General features: G+C 38.9%; 2 protein-coding genes across 4 annotated transcripts in view; both read left to right on the top strand.

Moving 5' to 3' along the window:
* The first annotated feature begins 781 nt into the window (after window positions 1-781).
* Window positions 782-2,919, top strand: LOC149114831 (tumor necrosis factor-like). Its single transcript, XM_089283820.1, has 3 exons — window positions 782-944; window positions 1,718-1,784; window positions 2,499-2,919. The coding sequence occupies exons 1-3, from the start codon at window positions 927-929 to the stop codon at window positions 2,846-2,848; spliced, it is 435 nt and encodes a 144-aa protein (XP_089139946.1). The 5' UTR covers window positions 782-926; the 3' UTR covers window positions 2,849-2,919.
* Window positions 2,920-10,010: 7,091 nt separating this feature from the next.
* The window catches only part of LOC149114830 (uncharacterized), a 28,152-nt gene continuing 21,763 nt past the window's right edge, over window positions 10,011-16,399 (top strand). For all 3 annotated transcript variants that reach the window (XR_016205921.1, XR_016205920.1, XM_089284458.1), the window contains exons 1-2: window positions 10,011-11,251; window positions 14,108-14,203. The gene's annotated coding sequence lies outside the window, so the exon portion shown is untranslated. The remainder of the gene's footprint in view (window positions 11,252-14,107; window positions 14,204-16,399) is intronic.

Genomic DNA, 16,399 nt, shown 5'->3' with positions numbered 1-16,399 from the left:
TTGAAAGTTATTTCAAGCATGATTGTCACTAAAACCTCTGAGAAGATATAACTACGAAGGTGCTGTTTCGTTTAGAAAGATTTCACGCGCGTACTTTGTTCAGATGCATTTAAACCATGTGCTGTTGAAGTGGCGGGGGTCTCGAGAGGTCTCCCTTATTAAACTCTTCATTCTCTCGCGTGATTTAGGAGGTATTAAAGTACATTTAGCTCTTGAAGTTGTTTCTTGGACATTTACGCTACACACCTTTTTAACTTTTGGCTTCTTAATTCTTTTGGCTAGGTTTCGTCAGCTTTAACCTCTGTTTCGCTACCTTTCGTTCTCGGGATCGATTTGTCTCGAATATGTTACGGTTCGCTCGTGCGCCAAATTTGAGAGCTACAAATTTATCATGCGGCAAATGACTCCTTCACGATCGAGTGGTCGGTTTTGGAGATCAGGTATCTATATCGGGCAATCAATTAGTCACTCGGGAAACATGACAATCAAAGAAAAACAAGCAAAACAAAACAAAACATAACAAATAAAGCAAAACAAAAAGAAGTAAAATGCAAATCAAAACAAACAAAGCAACAACAACAAAGTGGCTGTGTGGTTGAACACCAGTTCAGTTTAGGCGAGGTCGCTTGTATAGCTATAATTTATCATATCCCAGACTTTTGACTTTTTGGCTTTGACTTATTTGTTGAATTGTTACGATTTTTAATTTCGATCGATGGCATGATATTGAAAACCAGTAATAACTGAAAATTATGCTTTCTGTTTTTGATTGTTTAATTTTTGCTTTTCGTGAAAATGAAATGGACCAAAGGTACACTCATCTTACAATCTCACAATCTGCCGAGAACTGAGTTGTTTAATATTTAGACCAGCACTATATACAATTCAGCTTAGTGAAACGTACCCTGATTGGCTTCACTGCTTTCATGGAAAGGACTCGGGATGTAAGTAATTTTGAAAATGACTTTTGTATATTAAAGGTGATTTCTAAGGTAAAACACAAACACAATTACTGCGTCCTTCAGAATTATATAGTCAAACAATTTTTTTTGGTGTGTTTTGCTACAGCAAATCAAACGTTGTTCCCTCAGCTGTTCTTTGAAAGACGGCAAACAATAGTCGTTACAACACGAGAGGGTCGATCCTGGGAATTTAAAGTCAGATTATTGGCCCCCTTTTTTTCTGTTTTGTTTCATGGATTTAATATGATTCCCCGAAGACATGCACTAAGCCCGAAACAACGTCGAAGCAAAATTACCGAAAGGAAACGTTAAGTATTGGAGAAAATTTATTGCAAAAATTGTTCGTAAAAATAGCCAAGATGTTGTTACAATTGTTATTCCCAAATTAACTTAACTTTACGATTACATTTAGTTATGTAATATATCAAACTCTATAGAATGTGTTTGACCACGTTCCCAAACACCGAGAAGAGAGTGGAAAATACGACGCGAAGCGGGGTATTTTTGCGAACTCCGAATTGTTTAGAAATGTGGTCAAACACTGACTTCAATATTTGATAGATCTTCTCAATCGAAACTAAAACTAACGAGAAAACGAAGAAAATCTGTACTAATTACGATCAGTCATCCAAACACTGTCACGGTCATGATTTCCTTTGTTTAAAGTTGATAAATAGTCAGTAATGAGTTTGAGAAGCTTGAAAGGTAAAATCAATGAGATAACAGTATTCCTCGTTCTTTGTAATTCACTGCAGGCCCCAAAACCGTCCGCTCACATTGTGGGAGCTCATTTAGAAGTAGTCCACTATCCAGTTAACACAGGTATGCTTTGAGTTTTGCTTCTCCTTCTTTGAAACATATAGTTAGTGTGGTTTCATTTAATACGTACGAGAAAAGGAAAATCGGAACCCGTTATGCTCAAGCGAGTATTGTAAATTGTGTCCAGCAGCTGTTGAACATTGCAGAGTTCCCATCAAAATATCATCCGGCATACCTGTAACTGGCTTAGGCCCGTCCACTCGAGTCCGGAGGAATTTGAAAAGGCTAACCGTGAACACTAATCCGTCACGAAAACGCTCTTCAAACTCGAGGAAAAATAAAACATTTTAAAAACGGGGCCTTTTGAAAAGAATGTAGTCACGATAATTATGTGATTTCCCTCCCCGAGTTTCTTCTTACACAAATCCAAAATGACCGGTGATTGTTGCTTTTTCAAATTCTTCGAGAGTAGTGTGGACAGAAAACATCTGATGCGTTTTCAGAATGTTTCAGTTTTCAGTTTTTATTATTGCACACTATTTACAGAAAAACAACTTAACGTAAGATGGTTTACAATGATATAGGAAAAATGATACCTTCGTCTTCAAATTCCCCCGGCGTAGTGTGGACAGTTCCGTGGACATCAATACAGACACCTGGCAAATGCCAAAACTAACTGGTGGGGGGGGGGGGGGGGGGGGGAGGGTAAGGGGCAAAAACAACAACAAAAAAAGAGCAACATAACATTGTTCCACACAAATTTAATTTACCTTTCAGTGATCACCGACTGGTCAACCAGCGACTGTCGTAGTCATCTTGCAGGTGGCATGACGTATCGTGACGGAAAGTTGACAGTGCCCAGGGCTGGAAAGTACTACATCTATGCACAGCTCTACTTCAGGAGCCTCGGGAGAGTGTTTTTTGTTGTCAATGACGATAACCGCGTTACCTTGCTTCAGCGATCGGAAACTGGGGGAGCGCAACGCCCACGGAACACTTTCGGTGTATTTGACCTTAAAGCTGGTGACACCATCTCGCTGAAGATCAATTTGTGGGGAGCACCGCTGAATGGCGTCGAATTTTGGTTCAATGGCAACCACGATTACTTCGGTGCATTCTTGATTTGAGCCTATCAGGGTTAACAGTTTAGCGTGTTGCCACGTCTCCTGACCAAATCAGTGAAAAGGTCATTAAATAAAAGAAACAGACTAGAAACTGGTTATGAACTTGTTTTCTTTTTGTGAAAGGGTCTTCAGTCTGCTCGCATGCAATTCTAAAGAGAGGTTTACAAACTTTTAAGAGCACCTCTCCCAAGTGCATCATAACTCGATAATATAAAGCTAAAAGCATGAACCAATGTATTCTAAGATTGGCGCTCTATAATCCAACCCTCTCGTGCGAGAAATAAATTTCCCGCGAAGCGATTTGTGTGCGCTATCAGCGTGCATTATTCAAATGTGGTACACGTTTACATGTAATGAATTTGATTGCGTTGCTCTGAGAACTGTTATAGCTTATGTTTTATAATATGTCGAGTTTTTCGTCCATTTTGATTGGTTCTAACTTCTGATCAATTGGAAAGTGGACGCATATATGACGTCGTTAACAACGTTCCACAGCTTCTCAGAAATCGATCACAGAAGACGTCATGCAAAATCTCGTAAGAACAAAAAAGTGGCACACGAGGCGATAGCCGAGTTTGTTCCCAGCCGTTTTTTGTATGCAACAGCCAATTTGTATTCGCCATTGAACCTGCACATTGCAATCCAGTGCAATGAAATAAATATATAAATTACAATATTTAGAGAGGAAATCACATCAGCCTTAGCTGGTTTTCATGCGGGTTCTAGCTCTATCCTGGTCGAATTGGAATTTGGAGTTGTTGGTTTTGTGAAGAGAGGAAAACCAGAGAATCCGGCAGGAGGAAAACCCTCGGACCAAGGCGAAATGAACGCTATTTTGCTGAGGCGTGAAGTCTAACACTACGTTGAGAAATTATTGGAAATCGTTATTTGAAGGAAATGTAGTTAGAATTCTACTGGAAGAATTACACTATGAGCTCGAGATTTATATTACGGGTATAGTTGCCATTTCATTATGGGTGTTACATACGATATATTCATATTTGCTCTGAAAAACTTAGCGCGATGTCCGGTTACTAAACGCATTGCCTAGTTTTTTTTTTTTGTTTGTTTGTTTGTTTGTTTTGTTTTGTTTTGTTTCTTTTTTTTTTTTCTGAGAATACTGTTTTATTATCGTAGCTTCATCATGGAAACAGCAAACGAGTCCAGTTGTACGCAACGCTAAACTGGCTGAGGGGAAACTGTTGGAGACAAGCCAACGCCTGCCAACCAGCCTGCAACAAATACTGGTCAAAATGGAAATTCTAGAGCCCATGCTGGTTAAATAAATTAATGAATGAATAAAAAAAAATTACAGCTTTTCACTAGAATTTTTAATATTTCACCGCTGAATGGAAAGAATCTTTGTGACCTTTTTGAACTTACTTTTATTACTTGAAAAGTCAAGGAGCCTCGAAACAATTTCGAGACTGTTGAATCTGTTATGACCAACGTCACACTATGCTCTTGGCTACACAACGAAATAATGATGAGGATGTTGCAACATTTGGAATTTTTAGAAACTCTGAAAATTTTTTGGAGGTACTAAGACAGAATTTTTTTGCAATTATAAATACCTTATTTCGAACACTGAAATTTGTTTAAAAATTGAAGTTTACTTTGGTTATCAATGGGAGGTTGTCGTTTAGTGGAGGTTGTGACTAGATTGCATGGAAACAGTGGAATTGAAGGGATTTTTAGTGTCAATGAAGGACTTATTAACGTAATGTAAATGACTAATGTGTCAATATTATTCAGTGAAATGCGAATCCATGTAGTATTTAAAGACAGTCGGTTTAGTTTTGTTGCAAGTATCGCATTTAGAAACTTTCATAGCTGTATGAAATTGATAGTTAAACTGATTGGACATTGCATCTGTATTTTACAAACATTGAATCTTTCTCATGTCGCAAGATCTTCATCACGTTGGTAAAAATAGTTATTATTCTAAAATTATAAGTATGTCTGAATATTCTAATTTCCCTTATTTTGATCTTACGTACTTAACTAACGCTAAAATCAAGCATTATGTTGGCCTAATACAGCAAAAGTGTATTTTATATTGGCAACACACCATGCAAAACTCTACTAAACTAAAATTTTGCAACACTTTTAAGAACGATTACACACCCTCCTCTCATTTAGGCCTAACAAGCAAACTAAGCAAAAGAAAAGAACTAGTGAAATTTAGGATAGGCAATCACAAACTAAGGATTGAGACTGATAGATATGATCAAATTCCAAGGGTTAACAGACTCTACCCTATTTGTGCATCTAATCAAATTGAAGACGAATCTCACTTTTTTATATATTGCAATAAATGCTCTATTCTAAGAAATAAATTTTACAAAAAATTAGAACATATCATTCCTGCTTTTAAACGATTATCTTCGCTACAAGCCATTGGCGAACTTATGACTTCCTCAAATCATTACATTAATATTCAATTAGGAAAATTGATTTCATCATGCTTTGATCTACGCAATATTCTACTTTCAAATCAAACCAGTGTAATTTGATTGTTATATAATAACATTATTATATGATCACGATAATCGTTATCGTTTTAGTTTTAGTTTACAAAAGCTTTTGCAACACTGTATGTATTTATGGTCATGCAAATAAAGCTAGTTGTTGTTGTTGTGTTGAATCATCACTGTATAAATCAGTAAGAGAATAAACTTATTGTCATTGATATATATTTTGCTTACAGTGGTGGATCCAGACCTTGAGTTAGGTGGGGGGGAGGGGGAGGGGGCTGTCTTGCTTGCCCTTCCGGCTCTACTTCCTTCAGTGATTTCTTCTCTTTTTACCCAAAATAAGTGGAGGACCCGGGTCCCCCGGGCCTCTCCCCTAGATCCGCCACTGATCTATTGCTGAGTCGAAGTAAAGGTTTCTTCTCCCCTGGATCCGCCACTGGTTTATTGCTGCGTTGAAGTAACGGTTTCTTCTCCTATTACACGCTCTACTGATGCAACAACTATATTGACTTAATTAGCACGAACGGAGTGCCTGAAATGCCAATTGATCCACTATTAGAAAGTTAATTTTTATCTCGGGCGAGGACGGGGGGTGGGGAGAGTTGAGGGAGAAAGGAAGAGTATGTTTGTTGTTTAACCCGTCAGTAAGATTAAAGTAAGTTCTTCAACTAGTCCCAACTGCACCGAGTGACTTCAGAACACTTACCTGAATCAGATCTTTAAGAGCCATTTTCAATTGCTCTCCTTTCTACGACTTTGAAGAGTCTTAAGAGTCTTAAGTGCTGATATAGATCCGACTTTTAAAGTGCAATTTCAGTTGGAAGGCATCGTAAAGTTCGAACTTAAAAGACGAACTTTGGATCAATATCAGCAACTAAGACTCTTAAAGTTCGGACTTTTAGGACTCTTATACTTCGAACTTTTAAGACTCTTAAAGTTCGATTTTTTTAGGACTCATAAAGTTCGAACTTTTAAGACTCATAAAGTTCAAACTTTTAGGACTCATAAAGTTCGAACTTTTAAGACTCTTGAAGTTCGAACTTTTAAGACTCTTACAGTTCAAACTTTTAGACTTGGCCCAGATACTGATAATGATCCGAATTGCTTTCTTCAAGTTATGCCTAACTCTGCATTCTGACAGTTTTAGTATGTGTTTCACTTTTGCTTGGGTGGCATTTTAACGAGGAGAGGCCCGAAGTCTTAGGGGCGCTTAAATTGCCTCTGAAATAACTTTGTTGGAAAACTGAGCTTAACAACAAGGATAGAGTAAAATTAACTTAATATTGTTGTACACTGAACAAGCCATTGCAAAATAGTCGATTGCACGGATGGAATTACTTGCGTCACTGACAGCTCTTGCTACTGTTTCTACTGATCGTGTTGCATGTATTTCTGTGCGCTTTCTTGCAGTCCTTGTAGGCCTTGCAGGGTGCTTCCTAAAAACAATTAAACACGATCTGCATTTCATCAATACATCTTGTGCATCACAAGTTAATTGTTTCGATTCTCGTATACATTGGCTGTGTTTCTCGTGATAATCATTTTGTAATTTTCCTTTCGTAAACAGATTTGATAGCCTCGTGTGTAAAGTCAACAAGTTAGACTTCGTGTCGTTTATTTTGAGTTACAATACATTTATTTGAAACAAAATAGCTCCTGAGGGAACTAAATATCTCCCGAGCATGTCTACATAACGTTTTCACTCACGCAGATAACAGCCATTAAAATTTATGAAAACAAGAGGTAGTGTTTACTAAGAGAAGAGTTCAACCCTCACAGGTTAGGTTTGGAACACCAACATGGCCGCCGTGTCATACTTGCATGCCAGATGTTTTTACGCGCGTTGTACAATTCAGTGAACAAGCCACTACTTCCTACAGTCACATGGCTGTGGGCCGATAAACTAAATGCTTACCCCGCTTGATTGAAATTATGTCAAGTAAGCATTTATACTTAAGAATACTTAGGTGTTTATCCACTCCGAGGGAAAAACCCCACAATAAGCCCTTGCACGTAATTTCACTTTCGAATTGCAAAAACAAAAGCTTCCGTTGCCGTTGTCAAAAGCTTCCGTTGCCGTTGCCAAAACCCACCAAATATAGAAATATAAACCGCTTTCCAGTTCGATCCAGTGCTACATTTACTTTATTATTCCTTTGGTTTGAATAAAAGGGAAAACTTCACGGTTCGGCGCATGTCTCTAAATCAATCTTTTGTTCGCTTCTTATCAATGCTAGCGCTTTAAAAACCCCACTCAGATGTAATTCAGTAATCACATGCTATAGTTAGTCGTGGCAGAATAACGGATGACCAAAATTCTCAGAAGATTTCACTGGATTTCGCGGACGCTGTCGACGGTTGAATTTAGTGTTGACCCGTACAATTCTACGGTTGATGATTTTACGGCCATTTGCATGCGAAATTAGGTAACTTGCTTACGATTGGTTCATAAACAATGAAAAACTAGGCCTGTTTAAAAAGTGTTTTCAGGCGATTAAATAATACAGACATGCATGCGTTCAACCGTGAAACCTCTCCCTTTAAGTTGTAATGACATGATAATTTATGCTCCTCTACTTATATTTATTATTATTATTATTTTATTTTATTTTATTTTATTTTATTATTTTTTTTTTTGTTCTGTTTTTGGATCGTGCAATAGATATTGGCATCGTACGGTGGCATGAGCAATAGTTTGTCGCATCAGGGGGTGATTGGTCCATATATCGACGTATAAGTACGCTTAGGAAGGCGGATATTTTTCTGCGGGTAAAGGCTTCTGTTTAATAGCACTGAAAACTGAAGGAATTATAGCCCGCCCACCCATTACTTTCACATTCGATTTGAAGAAACAAAAGCTTCCTGATTCATCTAATTGTGGCCCATATTGATTCAGTCTACGGTGTAGAGCTGCATTTTTTTCATTACACTTTCTTTTGGTTTGGATTACTTTTTTACTGACAAGGTGCTTTATGTTCCCCTCGGGTTGTTTTTTGCTGACCCTTAACATTAGACAGTGGCATGAACAGCAGGCGGTAGCAAAAATTCAGTCGTATCTTTTTGGATTTTCATTTCTTTTTTTTTTTTTTTTGGATTTGAATCAGGCCAGTTCTCATAAAGTATAGGTAAACGCAGGAAAATTCCGATGAATTTATTATCATCGGACAGGCTTAAGACAGCAGATGATCACTTCGTAGTGACAGGTCTGACAGCTACAGTATATGTGTTTCACTTTTGCTTAGGAGGCACTTTAACGAGGAGAGGTCCGAGGTCTTAGAAGCGCTTAAATTGCATTTGAAATAACTTTGTTGGAAAACTGAGCTTACCACAAATAATAGAGGAAACTTAACTTATTATTATTTCACAATAACAAGCCATTGAAAAACAGTCGATTGCACAGATGGAATTACTTGCGTCACTGACAGCTCTTCAGTGCTGTTTTCTTGCAATGAATAAGCCACTTCAAACAGTCACATGGCTGTGCGTCAGAGGTTAGTCCAAAATCATGGGCCAAATATAAATGCTTACTTAGCGTAGTTAGCATTACGTCAAGCAAGTATTTTATTTTCAATCTTTGCGTCCTCAAATCATTTGTGTTTATCATATCCGAGGGAAAAACCCCGTGATATGCCCTGCTGCGTACTTTCACTTTCGAATTGCAAAACGGTCAACAACAAAAGTTTCCCGTATGTGGCCCCAAACCTAAATACAAAAATTTAAATTTCTAATTCGAACCAGTGCTTAATTTATTTCATTATTCCTTTGTTTTGCGTTAAGTTGTGTACATGATAATTTACGCTAATCTTCTCATTTTTTGTTCTGTTTCTGGATCGTACAAGAGCAGCAGCCTGTCGCATTACGTCAAGAACTTCCATTTCCTTGCGAACTGACAGCAGCCAGTTCCCATAAAAGTTTTGACTACCGCGGGAAAGTCCCGAGGAACAAGTCGATGACCTCATATCCGTTTCACATTCGCGAAAGTGGCCCACTCAAGCGCTGCTGGTTTTTCGCTTGGGCGCGCGAGCGACCGGGGACGCGAGCGGCGAAGCGGCAAGAGAGACACGCGATTCAGTTTCAATGGCTTTCGTGCAGGCTCTCGACTCGCCGGCTCGCGAAGTCTCACGTGTCTCTGTCGCGGCTTCGCTGCTCGCGTTCCCGTTCCAAAACGCGAGAACCTGCTTGAAGAGTGGAGTTAGGAGATTTTCAATGGTGATTAGAACACATCCGTAAATAACTTTATTGAGAAATGCAAAGCCTTAGAGGCTAAGGAACAAATTTGTGGTGCTCAATAGTAAATCATTGTATCGCGTATGAAGCTTTTGATTAAAAATTAAGAATTGACTGCATAATTCATTACAGACATCGTGTTCCTGTGTTTCTTGCTGTGCGTGCAAGAATATCCCTCAGTCACCATTTCTCGTGAAAACACTGGTCTCAGCAAAAAAAATAAATAAATAAAAAAATAATAATAAAACTGAAACATAACAAAATAATAACTAAATTAACAAGAATTAGTAAGAATCAGATAATCCAATGCGTATCTCTGTTCTCATTAACACAAATATTTTTCTGACCTTCGCTTTTAATAGCCTGACTAGGGACATTCTACGTGCCTCGGCAAGCACATGCTTCGGTAAGCAAAATTCTATAAATACACAGTTTTTTTGGAAGTGTTTGCATACTAGTCAGTGATCCATTGGATTACAACCTGTCCACTTTTGGGAAATGATTGATAGATATTGGCACAGAAGTGTTTGTTTTGGGTTTTTTTTACACTTATGAAGTCATTTCTGTTGTTCCATTTTGTTTACTGAAGGAAGCCCAACACAAGACACAAATGAAAAGTATGGTGCCATCTTGGAATGTGCTTACACAGCGGGTTTTTTTTTTTTCATAGATGCTTACAAAGCACGTTTTAAAAGATGCATACAAAGTATGTTTTAAAAGATGCTTACAACGATGTTTCACTCCCTCGACAAAGAAGGTTATGTTTAGACTGATTTGAAGTTTTATCAGTACTGAACTTACTCTGATAGACTTCGCAGATCACATAACCAACTATCATTTTCGACCGTTGTCAGCAAACTCACATTTGACCAAATATCTGTTACAAAGACGCAACAGCATTGGAACTGATAGTCCAGACCATTTTCACCGCAACACTGTGGGGATCTTCGCCACAGTCGTCCCGCAGAGCATTCTTCAAGACGATTGACAATAACATTGCCACTGCTTGCACTAGAACTGTGCCAGCAGTCGGGTGTAGCCTTGATATCTTAGCATATTTCTGTTATATCCAAGCATAGTTAACTATGATCCAAGCCATAGCTTTGGCTTGCGTGTTATGACTAAGCAATAATGCGATGCAGACCGTGACGAGGCTGAAATTTAACTACGATTTGTGTTATTCTCATTCAGACGTTATCTGAGCTTGAAATGAGCTCTCGAGGACGTGACTCGACCGATTCCAAGGCATTTTCCCCCTACAAATATCCATTGAGTTAAAGTGCTTGTATTCCACTTTATCTACATCACTATGCCACAGTCTTGCTATAGGCAGATATTTCTTATTTTTTTCTATAATGGGCTGGCCAAGTGAAAACAACGACAAGAGCGCACAATATTAGCGTGTGTCCTGAAAGTTTTCCTTTAAATCTTTATTTTTATATCAGACGTGCGAACAATTTGATATACAAATTTGGATAAACCACTTCCTTATGTTAAACCAAGGTCATATCGGCCACATGACCGATCAGAAACAGTTCCTGTGTCGAGCCCGCGAAGGCGTCATCTTCTCGAAAGAGCGCGTCGCTTTTTCGTTTCGATCAATTTATCAATATGGTAAAGTAACTATTCTGGTTCGAATTAGCAATCGAACCAGAATTTGTTACCTATTAACGCGCTTTTGGTGAATCGACCGCGGTAGAAGGTAAGTCGACAGGCTGCCAATATTTAAATCAGAATCTTACTATGTTTTTAGTGTCTAAAACAGTTCGTAAATGACTAGATGTGGTCACCTTGGTTTCTAGTTTGTTAACCCAAATACAGTTTCGAATCTTGACTGTATAACGACGAGACGGATGTGATAAAATGGCAAATAACTTGAATACGAAGGGAAACTTTCCATCTTGATGGCCATGGACAGCTGTCTAGACCGGAAAGAATTCCCCTCTCCTTCGTCGAAGGCAACTGATTCTTTTTTATTGACACCGGTCCCTCAGTTTTTTCGCTAACTTGTCAGTTCTATCGTATCCGAAGGGGCAATGTTGAATACGGCAGCTAGCGACGACCGATATTGTTGAATCAACAAACCCTCTGAGTACAGCTCTGCTCGGTTTTGTCTTCGGTGTCATTTTTAATGGCGGTTCGACCGATTGACAGGAAGTTAAACCGGTCTTCACCATTAAAAATAGCAATCTTCGCAGCATAGAAGTGGAAAAATCCGCAACTGTGGCTTTATTTTATTTTTATCGGCATAGTGAAGGGTCTTATGGTTCGTTGCGTTTAAGACTTTAAGTGAAAGAAGTAATTTAAAATTTTGCCATTTTGCCACCCGCGCGTTAACTTTAGAGTGTTTTTTTTTTTTTTTTTTTTTTTTTTGGCATTTGTCGTTCGGGGAAACCTGCCGGAGCAGCAAAACGCGTTGATCGTATCATGAAAATAAACTTTGAACGAGATTGGGCCATTCGGTCCCATGGACTTTTTTACTATTTCTCAAAACATAAAAAAAAATGCATGATTTGATTTACATATTGATTAGGGGTTTTTCCCTTTTTTGTTTGTGATATTAATGTCTTATTGTCATACGAGCCTAGTGACATCCAGTGTCAATTTTCATTTTGGGAAACTGATTAAATGTGTTTCTGCGAAATTGCCAGCAAATAAAACCTGAACAAACAGGGCGAAAACGAAAAGGCCAGTAACTGGCTCACAAATGAAATATCGCTTAATCGTAGTTTGGGGGGGGGGGGGGGGGTGAAAAACACAGATATAGTGACTCAAATACTGTATTCAATGCACCAGCAAACTAGCTGCCGTCTACCAAGTGTTTGTTGAATCAGAGCGATTAAATACCTTTCCCTTGAAATAAAAATGGCGTAGCTTTCGTTTTAGAGCTGATTCAGCGAATTCAAAGGGAATTTCCAAGGTATACAAAGTACCTAGTCTAAAATCAGTTGTTAAGGTTACAGTATACCTTCGGGTCGGCAATTTTCTTCAAATTTGGATTTTTGGGTCAAAATAGAGGTCGAAGAATAATCTCTAATTTCTGAAAAAAAATTTTGAAAAAGGCTAAATATTGGCGGAGAAATGGCGGTTTTACGTTTTCACCGGAAGTAAAAGTTTACCTCTTGATTGACAGCCCTATGGCGCGTATGCAATCAACCGAGACGATTTTCGCGGGAATTACCTATATGGATGTCACGAATTGACTACTCACTTGATCAGCATTGTTGTTCTGACTACCCAGCATTTTTGATATTAGGCGTGTCTCTATTAAGTTATAAGTAAACATAGATCACGTTTAAACCATGGACCGGTTCGAAAAAGCGAAAACAGCGAAGAACGAATGAAAATACATCAATGAGTGAAGAAGCGAAAGTTCGCCACGCGGATGAAGCTATAGTTATCGTATAAGGCGGGCAAATATTCGTGGTGAGAGAAAAGAAAGGTTCTGTAAAAATTTCGGAACTTGACAGCAATAACAGGGATGCTGACAGAAACTCTTCTGATGAGTCCGATATCGACGAATCGTCGGACTCATTGAGACCATTTGAAATATTATCCATGCACAGTTGCTCACACACAGTAGCTCTCCGCGCTGTCTTTTGTTTGTTTCCTTCGCTCAGCCACTCTAGCGTTCGTATCCTTTTTAGTCTTCCCTATTTTGCCAGACCAGCTTCAAGAAATACCGAGCTACAGAAAAATTATCTCTCTGCCTTCGGTTCCTTGAGCGCATTGCGAAACACAAGAGTTTTTTAGAGATTCGCGCGTAAATTTCACCAGGTGGTTAACGGTAGTAAACTTTCCCTGCACTGATTGGCTTAGTTACCTGAGAACCCAGTTGAAGGCGTTTGTGGGCGGAGTTTGTTCGCAAAGCAGAAAATTTTTCTTAGCGCTGTTTTCTCGAGTAAATTTTTTCACTTGAAGCAGACACTTTAAAGAGTTATAACTCAAAGGAAATTTGTTCAATTGCTCTTAAATTTGGACAGTGGCTAGTTTAACATATAAACTACAAAAGCGTGTCTGGGAATTGTTAATTTCGAAATAATTTTTCTTCGAGAGCGATTTTTGTACGATCACTCCACATTTTTTTAATCCTATTTCGAAAATGTTCTGTAACTTTTTACTGCAATCGAATATGCCAAAACGCAGACACCTTTTTTAAGCGCTTTGGGCCCTGAAACCGAGGAAAAAATTAAATTGGCGGAAAACGAAATTCGCTTTGACTTGTAGCTGTCGAAAGGTGATTCGGGCGCTCGCATTTAGTGGTCGTGAAAAATTCGACAATTCATTTTCTTTCAAAATTGTTGGTATAGTTTGATAGCCAGCTCCATAAGCTTTAATTTGATATAGGGGTTTAGTTATCTACAGCTTAAACTGCACGCGCTACATCGCTTGCGCGCGAGACACCCCTGAAGGTATACTGTAACCTTAAGTTTAGTCTTGTTACATTAGGTCATTCCGATGTTGTACATCAATGATCATGGAGTGAGTATTAGGTCTGTTCTCACTTATATTAACAGGCTTAATTTTAAAGTCTCGAATAAATCCGTTTTCGTTTTAGGCCGTAAGATTTACAAGTTGGCCTCGCTGTCGAAGAAACTGGACAAGTGGCGTGAAACTTGGGAGTCGACTTGGTAACTGACGTTCTTGAACTAAGGTGAGCATACCTGTTTTATTTCTTAGTATATTTGTAGCTTTTAATTTATCTTGAGAACGGGCAGAGACCAAGCAGTTACTTCAACATCATTAGTAGGCTATATGCCACTGCTGTCTTGAGGTGAATTTGCGGTTCCATAATGAACATTACGTTGCAAGACTAGATGGACTGCTTCAGTGGTACCTTATTACAAGAAAATTTCGCCACATGTTTACTTCGCGATTTTGAGGTCTGCATATATTTCGCGACACTTAAATTCCGCGATTTTGCGAAAATTTTGTATTTTGAATCACTTCAACTTCGCGTCTTCGAGTAACTCATAATTCATTTCAATGTTACTTAAATATGTTCTTGAATTTAGTAAACCGACTTTGTCATGAACGTTAACAAAAACGCAACTGCTGGACTAAATGTTCACAGTAATTTCATGTTAGTCACTTAATTTTCGCGTCAAGTTATGTTCGCGGCACCTACTGTTCGCGTCACTTTAATTTCACGATTTATTTTAAATCGCGATATTCACAAAATTAACTGTTTCTCGAAACTTTCATGTAGTAAAGTAGCTAATGGTCCGTAGCTAGGTTGTTGACAAGTTCAGTATAATGTTTTAGGAGGCAATTGAAAGATCGCCTGGCTCCACACCACGCTTGAGAAATTTGAAAACGCAGCTTTATTTCTGCGGTTTGGCCAACCGGCCACACTAATCCGTCACGAAAACGGAACTTTCCAAAAACGATCTTCAAACCGGAGGAATTTGAAAACGCCGGCTTTGCGTTTTAGTGTGGAGGGAAAATATTTTAAAAACGGAGCTTTTGGAAAACGATGTTTTCACGATAATCATGTAATTTCCCAGCCCGAGTTTTCCTCAAACAAACCCAGAATAACCGGTGATCGTGACGGTTTCAGTTTTAAGTTTCTCCGGCGTAATACGGATGGAAAACATTTGATGCATTTTCAGATTGAAAACTTCGTTTTCAGATGTAGTCCGGCGTCATGTGGACGGGACCTAAGTTGTTCTATTTCCCAAAGTTTTGCTGAGTTGACGCCGGGGGATAGAAACTTTTCATCTGTTGTTTCTTTTCGCTCTGAAAAGTCGGAGATGTCCAGATTTCTTGTAATCGAGACGTTTATGTGACCTTGTGTGTGAAAACAAAGTATGACGATGAAACACGAGTAACGCAGGCAACAGCAAAGGGCTCTTTAGCCGGACAGAACGCGAAGCGCAACATCTGGGCGCGAAGCAACGAAAATCAAACCCAGTTGTGTAATTTTTGTTTTCTCCTCTCTCGCGCTCCTCGCGCGTTAGGATCCTCATCATTAATTAACAGTCGCAAATTCGTAAATTTAGGGAAAGGATTGATTTGGGTTTGATGTTTACCAAACATGCCACTGTGGTCATGCACATATTAAGACCTAAGGACAATGCGGTTGCAAAAGCAATTTAGGCCTCTGGACTTAGAGTCGCGAGACCCTTCTCTCAAATCCTTCGCATCGTCACTACGTGGTGGTAACCCCACGTTCAAATCCTCATCTGTGATATGTTGACAGGAACCCATCGATTGGGAATTTTGCGAGCTTCTGGTTGATAAGCAAATTATTCGTTCGTTTAATTCCATTGTCTTCATTTTGGTGATTACGGCATGTGGGCTGGGTACTGCTATGCCGCTTTCGGAAGGCTATACTTGCGAGCTCACTTTTTTCTTTCACTTTTGACATCATCGATTCTTAAACCAGTAATTGCCCTTTGTGCAGCTTTTGCACATCTAGCCGTTCATTTCGGTGACTGAATGTCCCTGCTCGTGCAGTCTCGGTTTTTAAATGCTGCCACCTCTATTCATTAGCTGGAAAAGGTATAAACGTCCCTAACGATCAACTGCTGAGAATACTTAGAGTGCAGAAACGCTGTAGTAGGTTAATATTAGACGCTAGTTTCCACGATCACTCGGTTCAACTGTTCAAGAAACTACAGTGGATGCCAACTGATGATCTAATACGCATGAAGAAATTGTGCATGATGTTTAAAATTGTGAATGGGGAGTGTCCGCATTATTTTACAAGTTATGGAACCTATGTTAAAAACACCCATTCTTATAATGCTCGAGCTTCTTTTCATGATCATCTGGCGATGCCGAAATGTCGCTCCAACGCAGGCCTACGAACATTTCATGCAAGTGCCACTTACCTGTGGAACTGTCT

This window comes from Orbicella faveolata, unplaced genomic scaffold, assembly GCF_042242905.1.
Source record: "Orbicella faveolata isolate gen_17 unplaced genomic scaffold, um_ofav_v1 contig_13, whole genome shotgun sequence".
NCBI lineage: Eukaryota > Metazoa > Cnidaria > Anthozoa > Scleractinia > Merulinidae > Orbicella > Orbicella faveolata.
This window is presented reverse-complemented; position numbering and strand designations above follow the sequence as displayed.

Bases quoted from the DNA above. Each gene is read 5' to 3' on its own strand.
- LOC149114831 (XM_089283820.1), top strand. The intron at 1,785-2,498 runs GTATGCTTTGAG...TTTACCTTTCAG, and splicing joins CCACTATCCAGTTAACACAG to TGATCACCGACTGGTCAACC.